Here is a 25,056-nt window from a genome sequence, read left to right as displayed (position 1 = left end):
TTAAATCAGCTGATGTTTATTTAGTACATCTAATGCTCTAAATCTAAAATTTTTTTTTATCAATAAATTATTAAAATTGAAAGAGTTCATTTATTATAATAATATATAATATATAATATGCCATATAAACTTCAATCACTTACATAACAGAGTATAATTTCTATATATAATTTACTTGATACTTTGTAGAGATGCATTAAGTTCTTATATACAATATATATATTTTCAGTAAAATAATTTTTATAGAAATATATCTTCGATCTTTTTTTCTAAAATACATTATGAATATATATATATATATATATATATATATATACAATTAAATTGCTTGACTAGTTAATTTAAGATACATAATGGCTGAAAACAGACATACTCTCAAACATTTATATAAATTCTCCAAGATAACAAGCCATTATGCTTTTTGTTGTAAATTAGTGATCCAATATGCGTAGATTGCCCGATACAATCTTATTTTCTAAAACTGTTCCAGAAGGTAGATCTATGCGTTCTCCGTGATTGGCGATTATAATAACTGTGCCTTTCAGTGTCACCCCCTTTCCAAAGGTAACATCGCCTGACACTGTCAAATGATCCAATTCAAGGAGATCTGGTATTGTCGGAAATCTAGTCAAAAATTCTTTTACCTTAGGGCAAAAAAGAAAAATTAATAAACAGTAACATGTATCATTATATTAAAAATAAAATTTATAAATTTATAAAACAGAGATTAGAATAGGAGGTAAGTTTATACTAACTTTTGAAAAATGATTGTCCCCTAATTTGATGAGAGGTGTTGTGGGGAACATCCTTTGAGGACTCATTACAAGAGATCCGTTACGTAGAGTATACAGATTACTCATAACAAGCATCAAATCAGAAGTCTTTTTTACTGGGAGGAATCTACTGCGTGGCACATTAATACCTATAATATTAAATATAGTTTTAAAGTTTTTAAAAATAAAATTGATATTAAAAAATAGTAATTATGGAAATATAATTATAGAGAAAGATAATTTAGTTTAAAGTATTTTATCTTTGAACTTACCAATACTTCCTTCGAATGATTTCATAGCAGCTCCTACAGCTGTTTCAAGTTGTATTATATTTAGACCGTTCGCGAAAGTTTTGTTGTTTACTATTATCTCCATATTCAGCACATTATTTTCAAGTACTCTCTCAATGGCTGAAGAAATAGTGTTTGTTGTTTAATTACAGCTCTAATGTTTATTATTTATGTTAAACCAAAAAATACATACCACTGAGTTTAACCCAAAGATTATTAGTATTGAAATATTTAAATGTTTTGACAGATTTAAAATCATCCATATGATCCTTAGGAACTTGAGCTATTTCAAGAAGACGAAGTTTATCTTCATATTTTATAAGTGTACCACCCTATACATATACATATACATATACATATATAAAATAAAATATGCAATTACGATTATCATTATTTTCAAAGAATTCCAAATAATTTTCACGTACTTTGACATCCGCTCGTGTCTTGTCAGTTACTTCCATGAGAAATTCCAAACTGGATTGTGGTGCTTCACTTAACAATAATTTCAAGATTTTAATATCCACTGTGGCACCGAGATTATCTATATTCGAAATGAAACAATATTCACGGCCCTGGAAAAAATTATATATTTTTGTAAGTAGATTAAATATTATTAATGAGCACTAAAAAAAACGAAATCTCATACCTCTCGAATAAACTTTTTAAGTAAACCAGAGTTCTGAAAACTCTCATAAAAATCCCCGTGACCAGGCGGGTACCAGCTGTAAACAGATTATACATTACTTAACGAGTGCTATCGTTAAAAAAATTAATAAAAAGTATTAATATCTTTATATAAAAATCATTTTACCATTCAATATCTTCCTCGACTTGAGTATGCTTAGCTATCGGAAGTAGAGAATCCCTATTTATACGCGGATAACAACTCTGATTAAAAGTATAAATATCTATATCTATTCCCTTGTATTTCCTAATTATGCGTTGCGTGTCGTCATCAGTGTTAAATGAATTCATCAATATGAGTGGCACATTGGCGTTGTACGTTTTATTCAGATGCTGTTAATGGAAGTTTTTTTTATTAATTATTACAATTATATAACTGATAAAGAGAAAGAGAGATAGATCGATCATTACATAACGTGATGGTACATATAAGTAAACAATCGATAATTTATTATTGAAATACCTCGATTTGTTGAACGGTAAGATCCAAAAAAGTCAATCCGTTTCGTACAGCGATGACAGATTTCGGTCCGTGACATCCCATGCTTGTTCCAAGACCGCCATTTAATTTAACTACAACCAATTTGTCCAGTAATGCCTTTACTTCATTATTTTCCGGTGTTGGCAAAGAGTTATAATTTTTGACCTGTAAAAACACACAATTTCGATTCAGTGTATTTTATTAATTATTAATAAAACAATATTAATTAGGATATGTTGAAAAAAAATATGCGTTTTTAAAGTTTGTTGTAGAAGATAGTTTAAAATACAGGATCTTTCAATATCCCAGACAGCACACCATATTTATGATAAATATTTATGAAAACATAATTTTTTGAAATATTATATAAATATTTTATAAAAATCTTTATTCAACGTATTTTTAAAATATAGATGAAATATTTTATATAATATATTTATGGTGAGTAAAAATAAATATTTATAGTAATTATTTTATAAATAATTTCTCAAATATTTTCTAGGATATTTATGATAAATATTTATGATCTATTCAATCTGAAATCTTAAAAATATTTAATAAGATATTTAAATAATTATTATAAATATTTTGTGCTGTCTGGGATACAAATAAGCTTTTTTCTGATTATATCGTCTTACAATTCTTAATCTCTTCGTTTTCAATTTGCCAAAATTAAAAATAGAATTTATTAATTAAAACAGAGTAATAGGATGTTATTTAAGTTTCTTCGGGAAGAAAGAGATTTTTTTCTTACCGCTTCTTCGGGCAGTTTTTGAATGTGATCCCATTCCAAGGATGGACCCTCCTCCTGCAGGAATCGATCGAACAGATGCTTGAATCCGGCGAATTGCCGGCTCGTCATCTCCTTCTTGTCCTCGCGGGCGGTCGCCTGCAGCTTCTCGAGTTCGCGTTGCAATTCGGCCCGTGCATCTCTCTTCGTACGCTCGCGAAACGCCTGCGTATCTGAAGAGCTGCGTTGGTGACCGCGAGCCTACGGAATTAACGAAAGTAGACCAAGATTTTTTTACCTATTCTCCTCATGAAATCCTCCCCCTCCGTTCCTGCAAATCGATCGCCGAACGAGTGCAAAAGCGCACGCATGGTCACTTTTAAAAAACAGCAGCCGTAAAAAAAAAAATAGTTTAAAAAAAAATAGAAAAAAATAAATCGTAAATAAGATGATCAAGGTGTTTATATCAGTTGTCCTCCTTTAAAAAAAAGTTCGCTAAAATCTCCTCTCCAAGATCGTAAAATTCCCGTGTAGAAATGCAAAATTGGCTGCGTAATTAGGCGTTGTAAATAAATGAGAGCACACACACACACGAAGAGATCTGTCTTTCCTTCCTTCCTTCCTTATTTTTTTGATGTGTAACAAATCGTCGTTTGTTTGAAAATAATCGAGAGCAATCGACACGTCGTGCACGTCCGAGAAATCTCGAAAGACGAATGACAGAAATTTATTGTTAAGCAATACTTATTGTTAGAGTGTGTTTCGACAAAAAAGAAAAAATTATACCGACACGAGTTGCGTGTACGTACTACGAGGACAAATCTAATGCAAGTCTAAAATGAAAATTAGCATGACAATCCAGTTATGAATAGATTATTTATAATAGAACGTTGTTTCATCTTGTATGTGCAGGATTAGAAAAATTAATATTTCTCGACATGTTCTTGACATTTTTCTCGATTAATAGAAATAAGGAATGATTAATGTTTAATACAACGTCTCTATGACCTTTGATTATTGTGTATATCGCGACTAATTGTAACCCAGACAGCACACAATATTTATGATAAATATTTTTTTGAAATATTACATAAATATTTATACATATTTTATAAAAATCTTTATTCGACATATTTTTAAAATATAAATGAAATATTTTATATAATATTTATGATGAGTAAAAAATAAATATTTACAGTAATTACTTTGTAAATATTTCTCAAATATTTGCTAGGATATTTAAATATTTATGGTAGATATTTATGATCTATTCAATCTAAAATCTTAAAAAATTTATATTTTGATAAATATTTAAATAATTATTATAAATATTTTGTGCTATCTGAGAAGCACAAATTTTCGAGTGAATAATAGGATTAAATCCAAAGTGTAGCGTGTTTATTTAATTTATGTTTAGCTTCTAAAAATTTTACAATTTTAATTTTAGAAAAAAAGAAATAAATTACGAAATTTCGCCAAAGGTATTCCAAACCTTGACTTCACTGATAACATATTTAGATATGATAAATTTATTTTTAAATTATGGATGAGTGGAGAATGATAAAATAAATGTACGGAATGTATAATGTACATATATAATCGCTTATTTAAAACTTTAATTTTTAACTGTACCGAGATAGTATTCTTTCGTATTATTTCGCGACAATTTATAAAAAAATATTCTATAAATTGAGATTTAATTGCCCGCAATAAAAAACGCATATTCGTTATTGCAGAAAATTGATATTTTTCAGTAATTACTCGTGTATTAACAAATAAATCTTCTTGCACTTTTGCCTGAGACTGTTGATGACGAAATAATAATTGGATAATGTTGGCTTCTGTTAACCTTTATGACTCTGATAAGATAATTTCTAGAGGAATGGGTCCATATCATAAGTTTTATCTTTTCATTCCAAATCATTAGTTCTCAGAATTCAGATATTTATTATGATTCTTTTTCAGGAAATTTCTTTTTCGAAAAGATTAATCGAAACAGAATAAAAGTCAATCAATAGTAAAGGAAGAAACTAAAATATATATGTAAATATTAATGATAACAAGTGTTTATAAGATAATAATTAGAAGCATGTCAGACATTTTGATCTTCTTAGGTGACGTAACTAAATTCAACATAATAATCGTTATCTAATTATTTGTTATAAATATAAAATAACTCATTAAACGTGAATAAAATATAATTGAAGTTAGATAAAAAAATAGTAAAAACTCACACAGAAAAATACTTTTCTTCGTCAGTTTTTATGAAATATAATTATATACCTATATACAGGATGTTCCATTTTTATTTGCCGTCTTCCAAAAACTCTTTAATTTTTTGGTTATAGAAAAAAATTCAGATAAAAGTTGTTTGGTTCGAAGGGAGACATAAAATGGTGCCATTGATTTGACCTTGTATGTGCCAATATGTAACTGCTCGTTACAAATTCATATCTCTTCTTTCAGACACTTATGTATTTTCTTTACACCAATTGATTCTTCTCATTATTTTGTGCATAAATGTATTAACGCAAGATAATAAAAAAATTAATTTTTTATGAGATACTTTACAATTTATATAAAATTATGTCAAATTAAAGTATTAAATATCTCGTAAACTATTGAATTTTTAACTATCGTACCTTATAACTTTTTTACGCAGAATATTGCGAGAAGTCGATTTATATAAAAAAATAGGGTAGTTCCATTAAAAAAGAATATGTATAGTTGACCTTTATATGACTTTGACATGTATTATCAAGATCAAATCAATGACACGATCTTATGTTTCCCTTCAAGCCAAACAATTTTTGTTTAAAGCATTTTTCTACAATCAAAAATAAAAGTTTTGAGAGGAATAAATTGAGAAATACCCTGTTTATATGAAATGTCTCGATTCACATATTTCATATCTTTCTGATGTATATTTTATATATCTCTAATTCCACTCTGACGTAAAATAGAAAAAAAATCTCCCCCCTCCCTCCATCTCTCCATTAATCTCTGACAATCAACTCTAATCTTCCTACTACAGTTCTCGCGTTTTCTCTTAACTCTAGAAAAACACAATTTATAAATTGGAGAACAGTCGTCGCCCTCAAAGAAGATAATTGATATGTGAAAAGATTGGTGCGATAAGAACGCCATAAATCGTTCGATTGTCAAGGGTTAACGAATGATTATATCTTAATGTGACGCACTTGAATTAGATTAGCCTATCATTAACTTATATAACAACAGATAGAGACGCAAAAACTTGGATAACCATTAATTCTTGTTGAGCTTTCAAGCGCTTTAATTTTAACAGCATCACTATATCTTGGATAATGTAACGCAATTAAAAATATCTTTCAAGGAGATTTTTCACTTAATACGCAATTAAGAAAGGAAATATCGACTATAAGAATTTATCTATTACCTCTAAAAAATAATTTTTATTTCACACGCATACAGAAAATATATGTAAACGCGAAAATTACAGTGTGTTAATAAACGCAAACATTTGCTGTTCGTTATTTTGTTAGAATGAAAATTCTGGTTTAATTGTCATTTCTACGCAAAAACAAGAAATAAAAAAACTTTGTTTTGCTACGTTTTATACGAGTCGCTTTATATAGATATAATGACATCCTCTGTGAAAATCTAACAATGACATAATTCTCCTTGACTATCATACGTCTCTCTTCTCTTCAAGTTTTCTAGTAAATTGATAACAAGCACTATAACAGATACACGTGTCAGTGCAAGGACTTGTATTTCGCAGAAGCGAGAATTTCGAATAAACGAGATTTTTAAAAAATGAAATATATATATATATATATATATATATATATACACGAGATTACGATTAGATTACGATTCCTCGACGATGATTAAACGCAATTGAATGAAAAATCCATTCGATTCTTTGCGTTTACGAGTTTACAAGTTTTGAAGAAAATCTCGAGAGAGATCTCTCTCTCGAGCAATCGATATCGCACGCGCTCCTCAAAAAGTATATATCCTGGTAGAACCGAAAGTCACAATAATGTCAAAATACGTCAAAATGACAAAAAAAATGATGAAAAAGTGAGTTTTTCTTGTTATATTCTCGTCATTTTGACGTAACTTGACGTTACTTTGACATTATATCGTGACTTTATGTTCTACTTGGGTATATATATATATGTTTCTATTCCTCTCAAGGTAACTTACTTGTAGCAGATACTCCATGAATGGGATCTTGACACCCAACTGTATCGAACGGCCGGCGGACAACGAATGCGACATCGTAAAATCGTAACGCGTGAGATTTCGTTGAAGCGAGATTATTCGACGGCTCGCTCGAGGCGCGTTATTTAAAATGCGAATAAGTTTATTCCGCGGGAATTATGAAAATATATCAATGCGAAACATGTTCTAGATTAGAGAGAACTATCAGCAAATCCAGTCAGTCATATATATATATATATATCCGGCATCGCTAAACATGTGTGCGTTATAACTTCGGGACTACACACGCCTTGACATTTCTGACTATAAATCACAAAAAAAATTTTATGTAAGTTTCCTTCTCTTTTTTGTATTTCCTCTTATTTCATCAATTGCTCGTAAATATATGTTTATGCATTTTTTTCTAGCTTATTTTTGTACAAAGTTTTGAATTATTCATATTTCATTACATATAATCGTGCATGCTAATTAAAACATCTTTTCATTAACATATGATGTTCATTATTAAACATCGCGTAATAAATATACTAATTGGTTCCATGTATCTAATATTATTATTTAGGAACCATTTAGGAAAGCAATATATACCCAGATTATTTTGGATCACATGATATTTTTTTATATTAAAAATGAGCATCAATTATAAGTAAAAAATATTTTCGATCATACTAATGTATGTATAGCAGAACTGAATTTCATTCTTGATTGCTATACACACACATATTTGAAATTGCAATTGAAATAAATTCTAATACAAATATTTTTATCAAATCTTGGACAAAATATCATTTGACACATAATTCTCTGAAATAGGTATAATTTATTAAAATTTAAAAACCATATATTATACATATATATACATAAATTGAAATATAGTATAAAAAATTTATCAATGATAAATGCAATGTATATATATATCTATATATATATATATATATATATATATATATATATATATATATATATATATATATATATATATACATATAAATTGAAAAATGTAATATAAATAATTATCAGTGATAAATGTAATGTATATATTTATATACAAACTGAAAGAAAATGTAAATACAATATAAATAATTTATCAGCAATAAATTCAATGCTGTCTTGAAAACTTTGACTGCAGTCATTATTATAAATATAAATACAGGAAGTTAAAAAAAACTCTGAATATAAATAACACATATCTATAAAACTAAAATTTAGACAAATCGGCTATTATTCAATTATTACAGTTATTATACATATATACAATAAATTATAATTGAATTATAATTGAATGAAATATGTTTTATATAATTAAATATATGAAATAAACATAATAGTTTAAAAACTAAGGAATTAATACATATTTTATGTAAAAAGTAATATGTATTTCATATAGTAGCTTATCAGTAAATCAATGTATCACTAGTTGTTCAAAAACTTTAATGTGTGAATAGCTTCTCTATTTTTATTGTTTTTTTAATCAAAAGTGATTGATTTACAGATAATAAATGGATGGAAAACTTAATAAACCCTATGGTGCTTGCATTTTTTCAACAGCTAAAACACCATAGAAGGCTTCTTATACGAAAGGTAGTTTTTCAATTCCTTTGTTTTCGATTGCATAATAATATATAATAATGTTTTTATTCATAATTTATAACTGAAAAAATTAAAAAAAGAACCGAAATATCTTAATTAATAAATTGTCAACCATTAATAGTTTTATTTTGCTTGTACATTATTTATCTTAAGTCTCTTTTTAGTCGTTTTTTCCTTATTTATAGAGATAAAATACACCTAACCTGAAAGTCACACATACCGAGTAAGAGATTATGTCAATTGCTAAAAAAAATATAAAAAAAACAAAACAAACAAATAGAATGAAAAAATCTTCAATTAAGTGTCATCAATCGTCAGCTATATCAATTCTTATCAAGCGAAGTAAAAGATAATAAAATGTGTGAGAATAAAGAGCGGGAGCGGGAGAGACAGATCACGCACGAAAAGAAAAAGTCAAATGAACTAATGCGATACAGTAAAGCCAGAAGACTTATTTTTGAAACTTTTATTTTACCTTTCTGTCATCGACTTGCAACATTCTTTCTCAAACACCCGTCGCACTTGTACTAAGTATGTCCTTCACGCTGTAGCGAAGGTCACAACAGGTCACAGTACCTGGCCGAAACCTAACCTAACCTAACCGCGTTCGATGTTGGTTTTCGAACGTGGTTACTGCGTAGTTACCTAAGCACACTGTATGTAAAATATTCGAAACTGTTACGAAAGAATTTGTGCGTACTTGCTTTGATTATTTTCAGCCGCAAAAATATGTGTACGCCGGCTTTTATATACGTATGTATGTACATACGTGTGACGTTGACAAGCCGATAATTGACATTACGTCGACTGTACCGGGTAGCGATGTTACTTACCGATGGTAACGTAACATCGCTACCTTATCTTTGCGTTTCGTCGCTAGAGTGCGCGACTTGAATTTTTAATTAAAAAAAAATAAAAAAATACTTGCAGTCCAATCGATGCTACGGATGCTTCGAAACGCGTCGCGAAACCCGCACTTTCACGCGATAACTTGTCAAAATTGTCAAATGTACTGTGACGTTATATCGTGCGTGACAGAAAAAAATCATATGGGTGTCTGACAGAGATTTCAAATATATATATGATATCGAGAATGCAGTTTATTTGACGCTATAAAGTTCGAATCGTTCAATTCGGAATTTGACCAATCGGGATAAAAGGAGCGGAGATTCTCGGTCAATCAAATGCTTCGAAATTTTTTGTAGCATATCATACGGAGTGCAGCGCAAGGTGTCTAAAAAAGGACAGAAGAAATAAGGAAGAAGAAATACTTGTCCCAACGTGATTCTCTTTTCGATTATCCGACACTCTTTTGCATATTTAAGGCGCACCGAGTGTTTAATTATTTTATTTTTAATTAAAGGGTTTATATAGGGTGACGCGATATGGCGGAGAAATGTGCAAATGACGGAGTCGATGTCAATGACGGAGATTGTCTACCGGCGAAGAAGGTAAAATTAAACGACGTAGACGCGACTGAGAGTACGGTCGAAAAAGACACGAGCGAGAACGATGTGACAGAATTGAATCTGTCAAATTTCAAAGTGACAAGGATACTGCAAAACAATTGTGTAAGAAAGTTGATATGTATGGAAGGAACATTCGAGGATCGCGAGGGCTCGGCGATCGTTTTGCTCGAACAGAAGAGCTTCCCCCAAGACAAGTTGACCCTGGAGAAAGGTTTCTTCGACGGGAGAACGCTCTTTCGAAAGTATTTCACCAACGATATTTATAGGAACTACGACTGCTTTCCTACCGAGGAACATAACAGTACATTGATCTGTCGATTTTTCGTGTATTACTGTGTATTGATTATATATTTGTTTACAAACAAATCCATTTTCTTTCTGTTTCTCAAGGCATACAAACGTCCGTGATATATCCTGCTACGCAGACTCACATTGATAAATATACGAGACAAGAATTATATATGATAGATGAAACGTACGAACTTTATCAGAAAGTCACTCTTCCTTATATAGAATCAAAAAGTCTAAGTTTGGAGGTATATATATAAAATTTATCTAAAAAATAATATTGAATTACTTGGCATAATTTCTTACATTGAAAGTCAACCGTACAATTTTTTTTTTTTTTTTTTAATATTGCTTCTCTTTTAGTGGATAACAAATATTCTGGAGCATAAAGCCGAACAAGAAAGTATTATCTATGAGGATTCTGACAAGAACAATGGTTTTGTATTGGTGACAGATTTTAAATGGGATAAACAGCTGGATTCGTTAAAATTATTAGCTCTACCCTTTCAAAAAATAAGATCATTGAGAGAATTGAATGCCTCTCATCTTCCTTTATTAAGAAATATACGAGATGCTGGGACAACGGCAATCAGTAAAAAATTCAATATACCAGCATCGCAGCTTAGAATATATTTCCATTATCAGCCTTCATATTATTATTTACATGTGCATTTCTGCTATCTTATGTTTGAAGCACCAGGTAAGTCAATATAACAAAACTATAAAAATTATTAATTGATAATCTATAATAAAAAGAAGGTATATGTTGAATAATTTAAGAATGAATAGCAAATGTTTTTAACTATAGAATCTTATTTTCTTTTATTTAGGAATATACGTCGCAAAAGCACATCTGTTATCAACAGTTATAAGCAATTTAGAACTGATGTCAGACTATTATACAAAAGCAGTCCTTTCGTACATAGTATTTAAAGATAGTCCGCTCTATGAAAAATTTAAATCTCACGGAGCTCTAGAAACATCCACATGTGAGACATTAGACTGTAAATAATATAAATGAGACTTTATATCGAAAAAAAGAAACGTAAGTTTTATATTTTGATTATCATTCAATAAGAATTTATAATATGTATTTTATTTACTATTTTAAAATAAGAAAAACGTTGCAAAACATGCAGTGTTATTAATTAAAAATATCTTTGACAAAAATGTTTGCTCTTCAAATGAACAGAAAACATTAAAAACACAAAACTAATGTTATCAACAGTTAAAAATTTATATTAATTTTTTTTTTAATTCTTAAAATGATATATTTTCTAGAAATAGATAAGCTATTGTACTTATTTTTAAATTATTTTATTTGATGTAAAATATAAAATCTTAAGAAAAGTCAAAAAAATTAAAAATTTATGTGTATTCATTTATGAAATTATAAATGTTTCATTTATGTAAGAAAAATCTACAAAAAAGTAGTATAAAAGTATATATATAATTTAATAATTTGATAAGAGGGCAAAATAATAAATCCTTTATTAATTATAATTTCTTATTTTTGAGGCTTTTAAATCTTTTTATTTATATCTGTGTATGATGCATTGAGTTGACACATTTAGTAGAGAGCAGTAAAGTATTTTTGAAACAAAAGGAAAAAAGCTTATATATATGGCATACATACATACATATACATATATAGTATAATGTATGTATATGTACATATATGTGTCTATATATACATATATATATATATATATATGTATATATATACGTGTTTTATTAAAAATTTTGTCATTGTCATATTGCATATAGTATTAGACTTCTTTAGGTTCACCTTAAATTCCCATCCATTCTTATATCTTAGATCACAAAATAAAATAGTAGTATTATTTAATAAGTATTTTCAAGATTAAATAGAGCATGTAAATACAACTTTAATTATAACATTTTACTTAAATCAAGTAAATAAAATTTCATATTGATGTTTTCTACATTATATTGTCAGCTAACACATTTGCTCATTTTTGTATTGCTCATAGGTAGTTACTATTACATTGAATGAATCTTATCCTGTTTATAAAAGAGACTGTCAATCGGATTAACATTATTCAGAAGATTGACTTTTACAAATTCTTAACTCTTGTTTCTGCACAAGCTGATTCTCTATAAGAATTCGTTTATATATTTTCATTAGATGAAATAATATTTATTCAAAATATGTGATTTTATGTCGCTAGTGTCACCATCGAGATAATGGCTTTTATAAATCGTGAAAATTTCCCTCCTAGCTTTTAATTATTTTCATATTAGAAAAGAAACGGAAGATATATAAAAAGAAGTATGTGAGAACGAAATTGTACATGATAAATAAAAATGTAACGTTATTAAATTATATTTCAAGTCATTAGTATTGGAATTTTTATAAATCTCACAATGCTTGTATTATAATTATTGATATATAAATTATACGCAATATTTGTAGGTTTTTACAATGTTTATTTTAATAAATATCAGTATAGATGCGATACATAATACATAATGAAAAGTCATCCACTATTAATATCAATAATCTTTCTAATTCCTTATGTTTTGAAAAAGTTGCCGTCTTTTCGTATAATTAAATAATTTTAATATATATACATATACATATATATATATATATATATATATATATATATATATATATATATTCAAAAATAATTTCTAAATATTTTTCTTCTAGCAAGTGATTTCATTTATATGACTTTTATTCAAAGATAAGTGTTTCAGAGTTTCTATTTGATATCAAACACCATTATCAATGGCTTCTTTCAAAATTTGTCACTTGTATCTAAGTCTTTTTTTACATCTGGATCTATTGAATGACAACAATGTGAAGCAATATTATTCTATTAAAAAATTTACATTATTTTTTCAAAATCTACAAAAATTGTGTGAAAGAACCATATTTCTTTTACGAAATTTAAAACATTCAGCAAGGAGGGAAATTTCAATTTTTATCCGATAGGAAATTTCATACTCTTAAAAGGATGAAAGAAGAAAATTTATAAATCATGTATATTTCAGTATGAAAACAAAAGTCAAATATATTCTATATGACGGACTGATAGACAGGAAATATGCGGAAGAAGAATCATTATAAATAGATGAGATTGTTGTATAGCACCAGAATGAAAAGTGCCAGTAGTTCGAACAGGATTCTCACATAAGCTCAAGTTATATGAATTAACGATAGAAACGCATGTATGATAGTGGGTAGCGTATATGCTGTGTTACATGTTTACATGTTTTACGAGAATCTTATCGATGATAAAAGAAATTGTTTATCCAGATTTTTATCATTTTTCTTATTTTCATTAAACAGACGCTCACATATGTGGGGTGATATATGAAATGCACGTCTGTGGTTCTTCGTTTGGTTTTAGGCATCAATCAAGATTGTACGTCGACGTGTGTGACACATTCGTTTCATCTGATTTATCCACAAAAAGCGTTACAATATGTTAAAAATTTTCTCAACGAGTCACTCCACATGTTGGTTTCTTTTTTCTTTAAATATTTTAATAAGGGCATTTGCGTGTGTACGACCGCGCAATATATAATGAGATCAATAGCCGTGTTGTTGTTGCAACTTAATTATTATGCTACATTCGTCTCGCTCGGCGATTACTTAACGCTATAAATAATAACAAAATAAGTACGCAGTGTTAAATGTTCTCGGAAGCGCATAAGACTTTACAATAACTAATGTGTAAAAAAAAAAAAAAAAAAAACATCCGCGATACTTTTCCCTTTTTTTCTTTACTGAAATTACGATTAGACTGTGAACGCCGAAATTTTGATATAAAACGGAAAAACTTTTTATTGTCCTCGCCGACTTAATAAATTATAAGTTGTGTAAAATATCAGGAAACTTACAAATTATGCAGGAAGCAGGTATTACAAGAGTACCTGAATTTGTGCACACCTCATTTTTTTTACTCTCTTTCTCTCTCTCACACATTCAAAAAAAAACGCTGGATATGAAATCTAATTGTAAGATAAAAAATTAAGTACTTGTACGTTTTATGCACATCTTCCTCTTATCTTTCGCGCGAAGTGAAATAATGCGTTTGGAAATAGGAAACTTACCTACGGCGGTCGATTAATTATCTCATTATTAATTTATTATGGTAAGAGAACATCATTGTATAATAACTAAAATAATTATACATATATGCATGTATATACACGTAAATAACTGCACATGTGATCCGTGCACGCAATGTACGAGTATACACAAATAAATATGTAAAAAGCGAATGTATATTTACACGTGATAATATATGCGTGTGTGTACGTGTGTTTTATATGCGCGCGTTTTTTTTTTTTCTTTGTGGCTGTGTATATGTATGCATATCACAATAACTCAATGTGCACGATATTATCTCTCGTTACGTAATAATATTAATTGCTCATTAAGCCAGCCTTCTAATGGAATTGAATCCAAAATAAGTAAATTAGCCAAGAAAAAAAAATTACTACACATTCTGGTCAGGTACATAAATTCACGATCGATGCTTTTTTTTTTTACAATTAATAGTTTCCTTGACCTTTATTTTTTATTGACAAGCTTGTCATTTTAATATGTTTTCATGTCTGAACCTCGTGTCAATGAAATCGGCAAATATCGTACTCGTAACTTAAAGTGACCTTGTATAGCAGAAATGACTATGCCACGCAAGTGCCCTAACAATTCTAACAATCACATCCATGCGTTACCAAAGGCGGTATCAAAGTTTCTTTTTCCGACAAATATTTACATATTTCTTCATTGTATCGTCTTCGCTACATTATCCATGTACAAACAAATGTAAGTAAACGCAAATCTCTCGAAACTTATCAACGATTTATTCGCAAGATCAAAAGTAAGTGCAATATCTTTGACACTGGGACAACAATTCAGAAACAGAAATGCATACATACAGTTCATCCTTTGTTTTTTTGTAAACTAGCAACCATCGGAGTTTTTTAAATATCTCGTGTATCGAAGAGAGTTATGAATACACAATATATATATAATTATTAACATATGCAACTTAAAAAACTTTTCTCATACAACTTTGTTAGAACAAATTTAGCACTGCTTTTTTAAAGATTAAAATTCTGAATTTAATAATACACATTGTGCAGGAAAGCCTTTATAACGTTCTTTATGTGGATCATCTGGGAGAGGTGGACTCGTATAATTAATTATCCAGATAAGAGTCCAGATATTAAATTTTAATGAAATAAAAGGATTCTGTATCCTTTATTTTCATAGAAGACAAAAGCTTTGAATATTGAATATCTTCTAATAAATATTTGTGCTCGTAGAACGTCCTTCTTCGCTTGACTAGTTGGTCATGATCCACTACTAATGTCCATAAGTAAATTGTCATGACAATGCTTTGTATGTACAATTATGGAAGAGAGAGAATGATCTCGTAATAGTTAACAAGTATTACACATTTCCAATGTAATGAAACAAGTACTGGCTTTCTTGCGGACAAAATAACAAATTTTTGCAGATTTTGTTTACATCGATTAATTATTCAATCGATTTTATCTTTGATTGTTATCGATTATTCGTAATGCCACACACATTGCATTCTCCTCAATAACTCTTCCAAACACTCTGTAAGCCAATTAAAATTAAATAACAATTTATCAATTTTTAAGATGAAAGATTATAAAAGAAAAATCTGTATAGAAATCAAAATTATAACATACAACACCTCCTCATAACGTAATTAATAAGCCAATAGAGATTAATAAACACACAATTTGTGCAAATATTTAAAACAATTTGCATTTAAATATATGCCATATGTAAATTGTTATATTTTTATAAGTAGACAGATCATGTAAATATTATGTACCATATGCCTTCAATGGTACCATAATTTGTCAAAGTGTGTAACATATTTTTTATACATATACATATATGTTAAGAACAGTAATTAAAAGAAAAAGGAAGAAAAAAAAAACAAAAGAAAAAAAAAACAAAACTTTTCTATTCTTAAATCCGAAATTATATTAATGGACGTCATAAAAGAAAAAAAGAAAAAAACTTTACATCTAGTCACAATATAATTTCAACAATTCAATGTCGCTAAATAGAGAATTAAATATTCTTAAATAAAGCAATCATACGAAGATAAATTTTACTCTCTACTTTTGTACTTGTAATAAAATTATCTCGCATTGAAATTTTTTCCCACTTTTTTTTAAACATATGGCATTACATCTCATACCAGTATGATTTTTGTATGCCAAAATTTTTCAATTAGATCAAGTTTTTATCACACATTTGTAATCTACAATATGTTTACTCTCGTGAAAAGTAATGGCTACTTCATATCGTTTGAAAGCCAATACATATAAAAGAAAATTAAACTAAAAATATATTAGAATTTAAAAGCACAGAAAAATACGCGCACGTATATATGTGTGTGTGTGTGTATGTGTGTATGGTGTGTGTATGTGTGTGTGAAAGTATCATCGTACGGGCATATGATTATCTAAAACAATTTTAGCGTCGTGACATTTACTTTGATCTTTCTTGAATGTTATAACATTCATATTTCCTTATATTGTTGTCAATAGTTTCTTTTTGATGATAATCGCATGATAATCGCATAACGTAAAATGGCTCAACACGCCAATAATATTTAAATAAAAAGTTTGTATGGTGGACTAGCTTCAATTATGCGATTTGAATAAGAATACGTCTTTGACAATGTTTAGGCATATGCTGCGAGATCATAGTACAGATTAACGTCTCCTTTATCGTGCGGTTTCGTTTGTAAGATATTTGTGTATTATTAATTTCCGCCAATGTTAAAGATCAATTAGTATTATATCAATTAATATTATGTATTTTAACATAGATATTAAAATACATAAACAGATAATCGTGAAATGTATCTGGTGTAATATGAGAAACATATATTATCATTTTAATCACACAAACACATTTAGCAAAATAGATTTTCTGCGTGAAATATCCTTTTGTAGGATATAAAACTTTTTACTTATACAAACAATATTAGGACTAAGTATCATTCGAATGTGCTGGTATTCTGACATCCAAATAATTGATTTACGAAATTATCTGATTACTTTTAAATTTCGATATTCGAATTATTCGGAAAAATCCTGATATTCGAATCTAGATTAAATCAGATTTTAGTATTTCAAAAAATTAAAATCTATCCGAATTTGCATTTATTAATTTGTTGATTCAAGCTATCTATTAGATAAAAATAGACAGAAGACTAATAAAGCATATGTCAAACCTGACTGACATTATATAAATGCAATTAAAATAGAAAATATTTTACCTTGCTTTTTTTACATTTAATTTTATTTATATAATGTATATATAAAAGTTAAATATATATGTATATGTATTGTATATATATATATATATATATATATATATATAATTTTTTTCAATAAATTTACTACATTATTGATATAATTATTATGACAAAGATTAGTATTCTATCTTTTTTAATTCAGACAGTAAATTCAAGTTTGCAAATTCGTAGATTTAACTCTTTGGAATCTTAAAATAATCCAGATATTCAAATTATCCAATAATGCAAATATCCGGATTTGATATAATCGGATAACAATAAATAATTTGAATATTAAATTACCCAAATATTTATAATCCTAGTCAAAATGTTGATTTTTATAAATATTAGGTTGTTATTGATATTTGTACATTTGCGGAAATATTTTTATCGTTCACTGGTATAAATTATTATATAGTATATCTGTAAGATCAACTCGCAGCACCAATGTTACAAATTAAGACAATCACTGGATTTCTTTGACATTCTAAAAACCAATGTGTCACATCGTGTGATCATAAGTAATGTCAACGATTTCATTTTTTTTCTTTGAAAGGACAAGACACGATACAAAACATGTTTCATAAAGTTTCTCATGGAAGACTTTCAGGTTTCTTTTACATTAAGAATCTGTATATGATAAAAATATTATCTTCTTAAAGAAGATGAATATATAGGAAAAATCTGATATCGATAAATCCACATTTTCGTCATATACTTAAAGGAACTAAATGGTTATTATTTCCACAGAGAAACTTGAAACATCCTTTTGTAATTGATATATCCTACTATCGGGTTTTGATGAGAGAGAATGCAGTTTTTAAGCTTCGGTCGATGCTACGAGGGAGCTTTTAGGCGTGTACGCTGTCGCATTCGGATCCAAATTCGACACGGTACACCCCGGACAGGGACTTTCGTTTGAACGTATTTTTGTTCCTGCTACTCTCACTTCACTATTTAAACGTAGCTTGGACGTTGCACAGGTTGGCGCTGGACCAAATGTGTCTTGTGGCATCACAGCTAAATCTTGCGCTATTTTTGTTTTCAACATCTCGATTTCTTTCTCATAAGATCTGGTTAAGCCTGATTTAATAGAAGAATAGTATGAGATACATATATTGACAGTAACATCACAATTTGTAATATAGTATTGGACCACAATTTTTTTCTTCAATAAATTAAATATGTTTTTCAATGAAAATATTAAAAAAGTGTATACACATACACGAAATATAATGATTGAACGAAATAAAATTATTACTTACTTTCTCGGATTTCTAATTGTCGCTTGGCCTCGCCGAGTGCCGAGAAAAGATCAAGTTTTATACGTGTCTCTGCGCTCAAGCTGTTCTCCAAATGCGCGTTTTTGTCCTGTAGCGCGTTGAGTGCAGCGAGTAAAATTTCAGACTCTCTGTGGTTCTCTTTGCAACGCGCTGTGTCTTTTTCCAATGCGTTACACCTGGTGTTTCAATGTGCATAAGATTAATTTTTCATTCGATTATTTGAAATTATCTAATGTAACTCTTACACACATATATAATTGAAGCCTGCGCAACGTTTGCTTTCTTACCTTTCTTCCTTCGATTTGAGTTCACGGCGCAGATTTTTAAGATCCTGTTCCATTTGTGCTCTTCGACTTTTACACGCGTCCGTGCATTCTTGCCTAATAAGCGGAGGCGGTGGCGGTGGAATCGCGGAACGTGCCTCCTCAGCAGCCCGCCGTGCCCTCCGTTCGGAGATCAAGGACGCTTCACACGCGGTACGTTGTTTCCTCTCGTCTGCAATTCGCTTTTCCAATGATGACATCGTCTGTTTATCCAGTTGACGCGCCGTCACCAGACCATGCAATCTATAATGTAAAAATTTAAGCTTTGTCAATTTAAATTCACAAGTCATAATAGGAACATGTATATATTGTATTTTAGTTAAATTACAATACTTAGTTTTATATATCTGACTATATATATAAAATAATATAAAATCATATATATTATTTTACAAACAGATTTATGAATATGAAAAAGTTTTCACATAGAAATAACCCCCTAATGACATATTTGGAGATTTATTGTACATGTGTGTGTCATAAACTATAAATTGATTAAAATAATTATTAAACAATCGTAAAATATACAAAAATATACAGTATTATATACCTTTTTTTATGTAGTCTTCATACTTTTAATTGAAAACGCGGGTTGACTAAAGAAATTAATTTTCTGCATATTTACCAAATGGTAATCTTTGTCTGGATACTAATATGGATATAGAAAGGTAATTATTAATATTTCGATCAAAAATTAGGGCAACAAAATAAGTATGTAATTAATTATATAATAAATGTTATAAATTTAATTATTTTACAAAATTAAAAAATTTGATTAAATTGTTTGGAGAAATTTTATAAATTTTAGTAATTTATATAGATTTGTACATAAAGTATTTTCCCTGTGAATATACTGTTTAGCTAAAAGATATATTATCAGATATATATTTTTTTAATGATACTGTTTAATGTTCAATGTTTAATAAAATAACTGAAAATAAAAGTCGGAAAAATTACCAACATTAGAAATTTACAAATTTGTAACTTCATAGTTCACATATACTATCTTAAAATTCAAAATGCGAAATATAAAATTATAAAAATATTAATTCTCGAGTCATTACAAAATATTACATATAACTGTAAGTTACAAAACTAACTCTCATTAAATACACTTACTTGCTTTGTAGTTGATCATTATCATGTTGAAGTTGTTGGATGTCGCCCTTAGCCTGTCGCTCTCCGTTAAGCAAGGTATTGATTTGTGATCGTAATTCTTGCTCCAACTGTCGACTTGATTGCAAATCGGATTTCAAGCGTTTTATGTCTGCCTCGAGCCTGCGACACACCAGTAACCTATTTCAATGACAAATTATGCTAAAGAAATTGATGAGAAGTCTATGCTAAGGGTATACAAGGTGATACTAGATTCGATAGATCTAAATACAGAGCAAGAAATACCAGATTTGTCATTAGAGTTTCGATCTGTGCCTTTGTAAAAACATGTAGGATTATTAGCAGAATATTTCTGCAGCACCTTATAATTGTTTCTACAAGAAAGAGATTTCTCTTTTATGATGTACCTTTGATAATAATCGTCTTGCTGTTTCTGTTGCTCTGCCGTGATGTCACCTGTATTTTTAACTTGTCGAGTTTTACGTTCACGTTGAACATTGGTAGTCGACGATGAATCTCGACTTTCCTTCACATTGTTCCATTTTCCTGTTACCGAACCGTTTGATTGCGATTTTATTGTAGTATGTCCGCAACCTTTGATAGATTTGTCTTTTTCTACTTCATTTATGTCGAAATCATTTACAGATCTGTTTTATAAAAAAGATTATCAGTAAAAACCTAAAGTAGGAAATTGAAATATAAAGTTGAAAAGAGAAATGCACTCTTTAATATAAAATTTTGAACATACCCCACCCTCTCAATAAGCTGTATATCACTGTGTGGTACTGTATTTCCATTACTGTGTATAAATCTTTTATCACTTTTGTCCGATGGTGAATTATTTGATACATTATGTTTATTATGCTGCTCTTCCTGCTTTTCACTCTTGTCTAAAGATTTTCTATGAGTACCTTTGGTAGTAGCACTCTGTGTTTGTGATGTGATTTGGCTACTATTGTGTACTCCACCATTTTGTACGTTTGTTTCTATAGAACTGTTACTGCCCTCTGAAAGAATAAATACAGCTACATTTAAAGTGTGCTTATGTAATAAAACACTTTCATTTATTCAAAGAGACAAAAAGAAAGAGATTTTATATATATATATATATATATATATATATATATATATATATATGTGATGTGAAAATATTCATTGATAATAAATACAAGCTACCTCTGCTTTTTTCAGGGCTTGGATTATATTGTGGACTCAATTTGTGTGCTTGAGTTTTAATGTGTTGTTCCAACGACGCAGTAACATGTTGCGTCTGTGACTGCACTTGTGGTTGGATTTGCTGCATCGACATTGCTTGTTGCTCTAGAGGCAGTGCTTGCTGCAGTAACTGTAGATAGAACTCGTTCTCCTTTGCCACATCTTTCTGTTTTCTCTGTGAAACCCCCCCCAAAAAAGAAATCAAGATATAAATTCCATATATAATCTGCAATAGTGCATTTTAAAATTATTCTGTGTTTGTAAAATTGTTAAAAACTAACCTGCCTCATTCTGTAGCCTACATAGCTCTTAAAACCAAAGCCCAATGTAACTACAGGATAGCCAATGCTGAAAATACACATTACAGAAAAATGTATTTCAAATGTAAACTGTCAGCAGATTATTTCAATAGATATATATAAAGATATATAAAGATGATATTAATAAGGTATTAAATTTAGAATTATAATTATTGTAAAAACAAGAAAGAATAATACCAATGTGCTGCAAACGGCCGACAGAGGTCTAGATGAAACGGCATATGACGTAAGTCACGTAACCGTACTGCTGCCTCTATATATAGAAATAGTAGCCACAGCATCACAGTCGGTAGACACACACCTTTATCTAGATAGTATCAAGATTTAATTATATTCATTGTAAAATTATAAAATATCTATATATCCTATTTTCTATTTTTCAAGTATACGACAGACTGTATCAATATAATAGAGATATGTCATAATCATCTTGTTCTTTACCTGTGTGCCAAACATATTGCACCCAAACATAAGTGCTGGCGGCAAAAAACAGCCAATGCACAGGGATGAAAAAAAAGCAAATCATATCTGACGTAAGTGCGATACAAATAAAAAATACAGAGAAGGCCTGAAACAGAAAAAGGAGGAAATATAATTTACATATGTACGTAACGCACGATTGTTTATTATTGTGTAACTGGTACCTACCAAGCCTTGATATTTAAAGGAATCGTAAACGCTTCGGAGGAGTAGCCAGAACGGCCACAAGAATTCAAAACGGAATTCCAAAATGAAGTCTGCCAAAATCACCATGGCCCATAGTAGAAGAAACTTTAGATAAAGCAAGGTACTGAAAGAAAAATAATAATTGTACATTTTATATAAATGATTTGCAATAGCACTTGTTGTAATTAAAGTTTACAACAACAATTTTATTCATTTGTATCGCAGGATCTACATGTAAACGTCTCTCTTTGCCTTTGTTTACTGTATATCAGATTGTGGATGACAAGACATATAGATGATGTTATCGAATACACGAGAGACTTACATAACATAATAAGAGCTCGTACTCTTTTTGAACGAGAAAAAAAATAAAATGCGCCGAAAAGTCAATCGACTGTCGTGCCTGCTTCATTTTGTTATTGTGACATTTAGCTGCTACAAGTCATACACGCAGCACATGAACGCTGCGTGTGTATATGTAAGATAGAGAAACGTATTTAGGATTAAAAGACAAAGAGAGAGAGAGAGAGAGAGAGAGAGAGAGAGAGAAAGAGAGAGAGAGAGAAAGAGGAAGAGAAAGACAAGGGAATTGAAAAACATGAAAAACAGGAGCGTATTATACAAAGGATGTTTATGACTCGGAGGTAAATGTCAAACGAGACGAGGCTGGTTGGCGCGATCGACTCTCGGCGTCGAGTTGACGGCCGCGCGGGGGAAAGGAGGGGAGGGGGGCCAGTGTCCGGTGCCCCCCCCCGTGATCGCGTCGCGGATTTTTGGTTATTTTTCTGTAACGTCGCGAGAGAGGAGAGAAAACGGCCATTCCTCTCGACGTAGATATTAACACGCATATGGCGGCGAGAGCGGGAGAGAGAGAGAGAAAGAGAGAGAGCGAGAGAGAGAGGATTTACCTTCCGTAGATTCCCTCGGTGAGCTTGTTGCGTTTCAAGGGCCTCCGAAGCTTACCGCACTCGACATTTCTCCTCTTCATATTCCTCGACACCTTTCCAGCCACTAGCGAAGCGACGTTACTCGCGGCGCGCTACGGGAACGGAAAAAAAGCAGCCGCGGCGGCGGATATACCCCTCGGCTGCGCGGGATACAACACACACTCGCGTGCGAAAAAACTCGGGCTCTCTCTCGCGCGCGCGACTTCTATCAGTCTCTTTTGTTGTCATTCGTCTGTGGGGGACAGATTCTCGAGGTCTCACGGCGGTTTACCAAGCAGCTGATTGGTCCATCGCGGGACATGGCGCTTAATCAGCGACGTGAAATCACCTGCCGATTACATTAATCGCGCAGACTCGTTCGCGGGGCAAATATCGCTGTGAAAGGGCAGCGATCCCGATTAATCCCGATCGCTCGTCACCGGCCGATCTTTCTTCTTTTCTCTCACGTTTTTTTTTTCTCTATATATCCTCTCTCTCTCTCTCTCTTTCTCGCGCCGTCGCGATTTTCCGCCGCGCGACGATTTCGCGGATTCGGGGGTCTCTCACGAGCCTTTATCGATCGTAGATGTCTCCCGACCGTGCGGTCGGTCCATCGGCTGGTTTCACTCGCGTTCAACAGCGCTCCGACCTGGCAACACGCGTTCGTCTGTCTCACTCTCTCACTCTCTCGTTCTCTCTCTTTTTCCGCACCGTCTTTCTCTGACGCGCGTTACCAAGCGAGGCTTCCTTCCGTGACTATCTATCGCAGCTGCGTGAAAACCGTTACGGAATAATCGCCGATTACGAAACGTCGCGAAGGGTCCATGTGACAGGTGTACCATTAAAGGAGGAAAAAAAGAAAGGGAACAATTTTGCGCTTTGTTTATATGCGGAAAGGTGCGGCTAAATAGAAATTTATTCTATCGCAAAAAATATATCTCTCACAGCACGTGTGTTTATCTTTCTGTCAAAAACCGAGCGCTTGTCAAAGATGTCGATTTCGAAAAAGTTTAATCTTTTCATTGTATTAATATACGAACAAGCAATTGTAAAGCTTTATGTAAGAGATATTCGTCAGAAATTAAAAATTTTAACCACAAGTTATCTACCGCAATAAAAAGTAAACTTTGCACAGGCACGTGTTTATCTTTCTGTCAAAAACCGAACGCTTGTCAAAAATGTCGATTCCGAAAAGTCTAATCTTTTCATTGTATTAAAATATATGAATAACCAATTGTAAGGCTTTATGTAAGAAATATTCGTCAGAAGTTAAAAATTTTAATCACAAGTTAAATTGAAAAAATAAACTAATTTATATGCTTCTTATTTTATTTTATAATAATGAAATAATTT

The 25,056-nt window shown here is 30.4% G+C and overlaps 3 protein-coding genes across 7 annotated transcripts; 1 reads left to right on the top strand and 2 right to left on the bottom strand.

Moving 5' to 3' along the window:
- Positions 1-429: 429 nt before the first annotated feature.
- On the bottom strand, positions 430-9,489 carry Ugp (UDP-glucose pyrophosphorylase). Of its 2 annotated transcripts, none has more exons than XM_072909956.1 (10): positions 9,236-9,489; positions 2,983-3,219; positions 2,211-2,393; positions 1,875-2,080; positions 1,710-1,785; positions 1,489-1,635; positions 1,257-1,395; positions 1,046-1,183; positions 756-922; positions 430-644 (listed from the first exon to the last, which is right to left on the bottom strand). In XM_072909956.1, exons 1-10 carry the CDS (start codon positions 9,257-9,259, stop codon positions 432-434), a joined length of 1,530 nt encoding a protein of 509 aa, XP_072766057.1. In that variant the 5' UTR covers positions 9,260-9,489; the 3' UTR covers positions 430-431. The 2 variants fall into 2 exon arrangements, with proteins under 2 accessions (XP_072766057.1, XP_072766056.1); XM_072909955.1 differs by lacking the exon at positions 9,236-9,489 and adding an exon at positions 7,153-7,350.
- Positions 9,490-9,688: 199 nt separating this feature from the next.
- Dcps (Decapping enzyme, scavenger) lies at positions 9,689-16,141 on the top strand. The gene is made up of 6 exons (XM_072909958.1): positions 9,689-10,041; positions 10,124-10,530; positions 10,620-10,765; positions 10,881-11,217; positions 11,348-11,562; positions 13,539-16,141. The coding sequence occupies exons 2-5, from the start codon at positions 10,146-10,148 to the stop codon at positions 11,527-11,529; spliced, it is 1,050 nt and encodes a 349-aa protein (XP_072766059.1). The 5' UTR covers positions 9,689-10,041; positions 10,124-10,145; the 3' UTR covers positions 11,530-11,562; positions 13,539-16,141.
- Positions 16,142-17,025: 884 nt separating this feature from the next.
- LOC140675442 (macoilin-1) lies at positions 17,026-24,363 on the bottom strand. Of its 4 annotated transcripts, none has more exons than XM_072909953.1 (12): positions 23,686-24,363; positions 22,760-22,901; positions 22,553-22,679; positions 22,289-22,418; positions 22,073-22,139; positions 21,750-21,966; positions 21,325-21,583; positions 20,984-21,223; positions 20,580-20,738; positions 19,425-19,703; positions 19,120-19,313; positions 17,026-18,937 (listed from the first exon to the last, which is right to left on the bottom strand). In XM_072909953.1, the coding sequence occupies exons 1-12, from the start codon at positions 23,763-23,765 to the stop codon at positions 18,675-18,677; spliced, it is 2,157 nt and encodes a 718-aa protein (XP_072766054.1). In that variant the 5' UTR covers positions 23,766-24,363; the 3' UTR covers positions 17,026-18,674. The 4 variants fall into 4 exon arrangements, with proteins under 4 accessions (XP_072766054.1, XP_072766052.1, XP_072766053.1 ...); XM_072909951.1 differs by having other exon boundaries at positions 20,580-20,756; positions 23,686-24,362; XM_072909952.1 differs by having other exon boundaries at positions 20,580-20,756; positions 21,753-21,966; positions 23,686-24,361.
- Between the last annotated feature and the right edge of the window lie 693 nt (positions 24,364-25,056).

Source organism: Anoplolepis gracilipes, chromosome 17 (assembly GCF_047496725.1).
Source record: "Anoplolepis gracilipes chromosome 17, ASM4749672v1, whole genome shotgun sequence".
Lineage (NCBI taxonomy): Eukaryota > Metazoa > Arthropoda > Insecta > Hymenoptera > Formicidae > Anoplolepis > Anoplolepis gracilipes.
Note: the sequence above shows the minus strand (reverse complement) of the source record. Positions and strands in the feature narration are given on the sequence as shown.

Bases quoted from the DNA above. Each gene is read 5' to 3' on its own strand.
- LOC140675442 (XM_072909951.1), bottom strand. From the start codon at position 23,765: ATGAAGAGGAGAAATGTCGAGTGCGGTAAGCTTCGGAGGCCCTTGAAA. The intron at 21,584-21,749 runs GCTTGTATTTAT...TTATTCTTTCAG, and splicing joins CCCTGAAAAAAGCAGAGGTA to AGGGCAGTAACAGTTCTATA. The intron at 19,704-20,579 runs GTAAGTGTATTT...TTTACATTATAG, and splicing joins AATGATCAACTACAAAGCAA to ATTGCATGGTCTGGTGACGG.
- Dcps (XM_072909958.1), top strand. From the start codon at position 10,146: ATGGCGGAGAAATGTGCAAATGACGGAGTCGATGTCAATGACGGAGAT. The intron at 10,766-10,880 runs GTATATATATAA...CTTCTCTTTTAG, and splicing joins CAAAAAGTCTAAGTTTGGAG to TGGATAACAAATATTCTGGA. The intron at 11,218-11,347 runs GTAAGTCAATAT...TCTTTTATTTAG, and splicing joins TCTTATGTTTGAAGCACCAG to GAATATACGTCGCAAAAGCA.
- Ugp (XM_072909955.1), bottom strand. From the start codon at position 7,227: ATGTCGCATTCGTTGTCCGCCGGCCGTTCGATACAGTTGGGTGTCAAG. The intron at 3,220-7,152 runs GTAAGTTACCTT...TTAATTCCGTAG, and splicing joins TCATGGAGTATCTGCTACAA to GCTCGCGGTCACCAACGCAG. The intron at 1,636-1,709 runs GTATGAGATTTC...AATTTTTTCCAG, and splicing joins TTAAAAAGTTTATTCGAGAG to GGCCGTGAATATTGTTTCAT.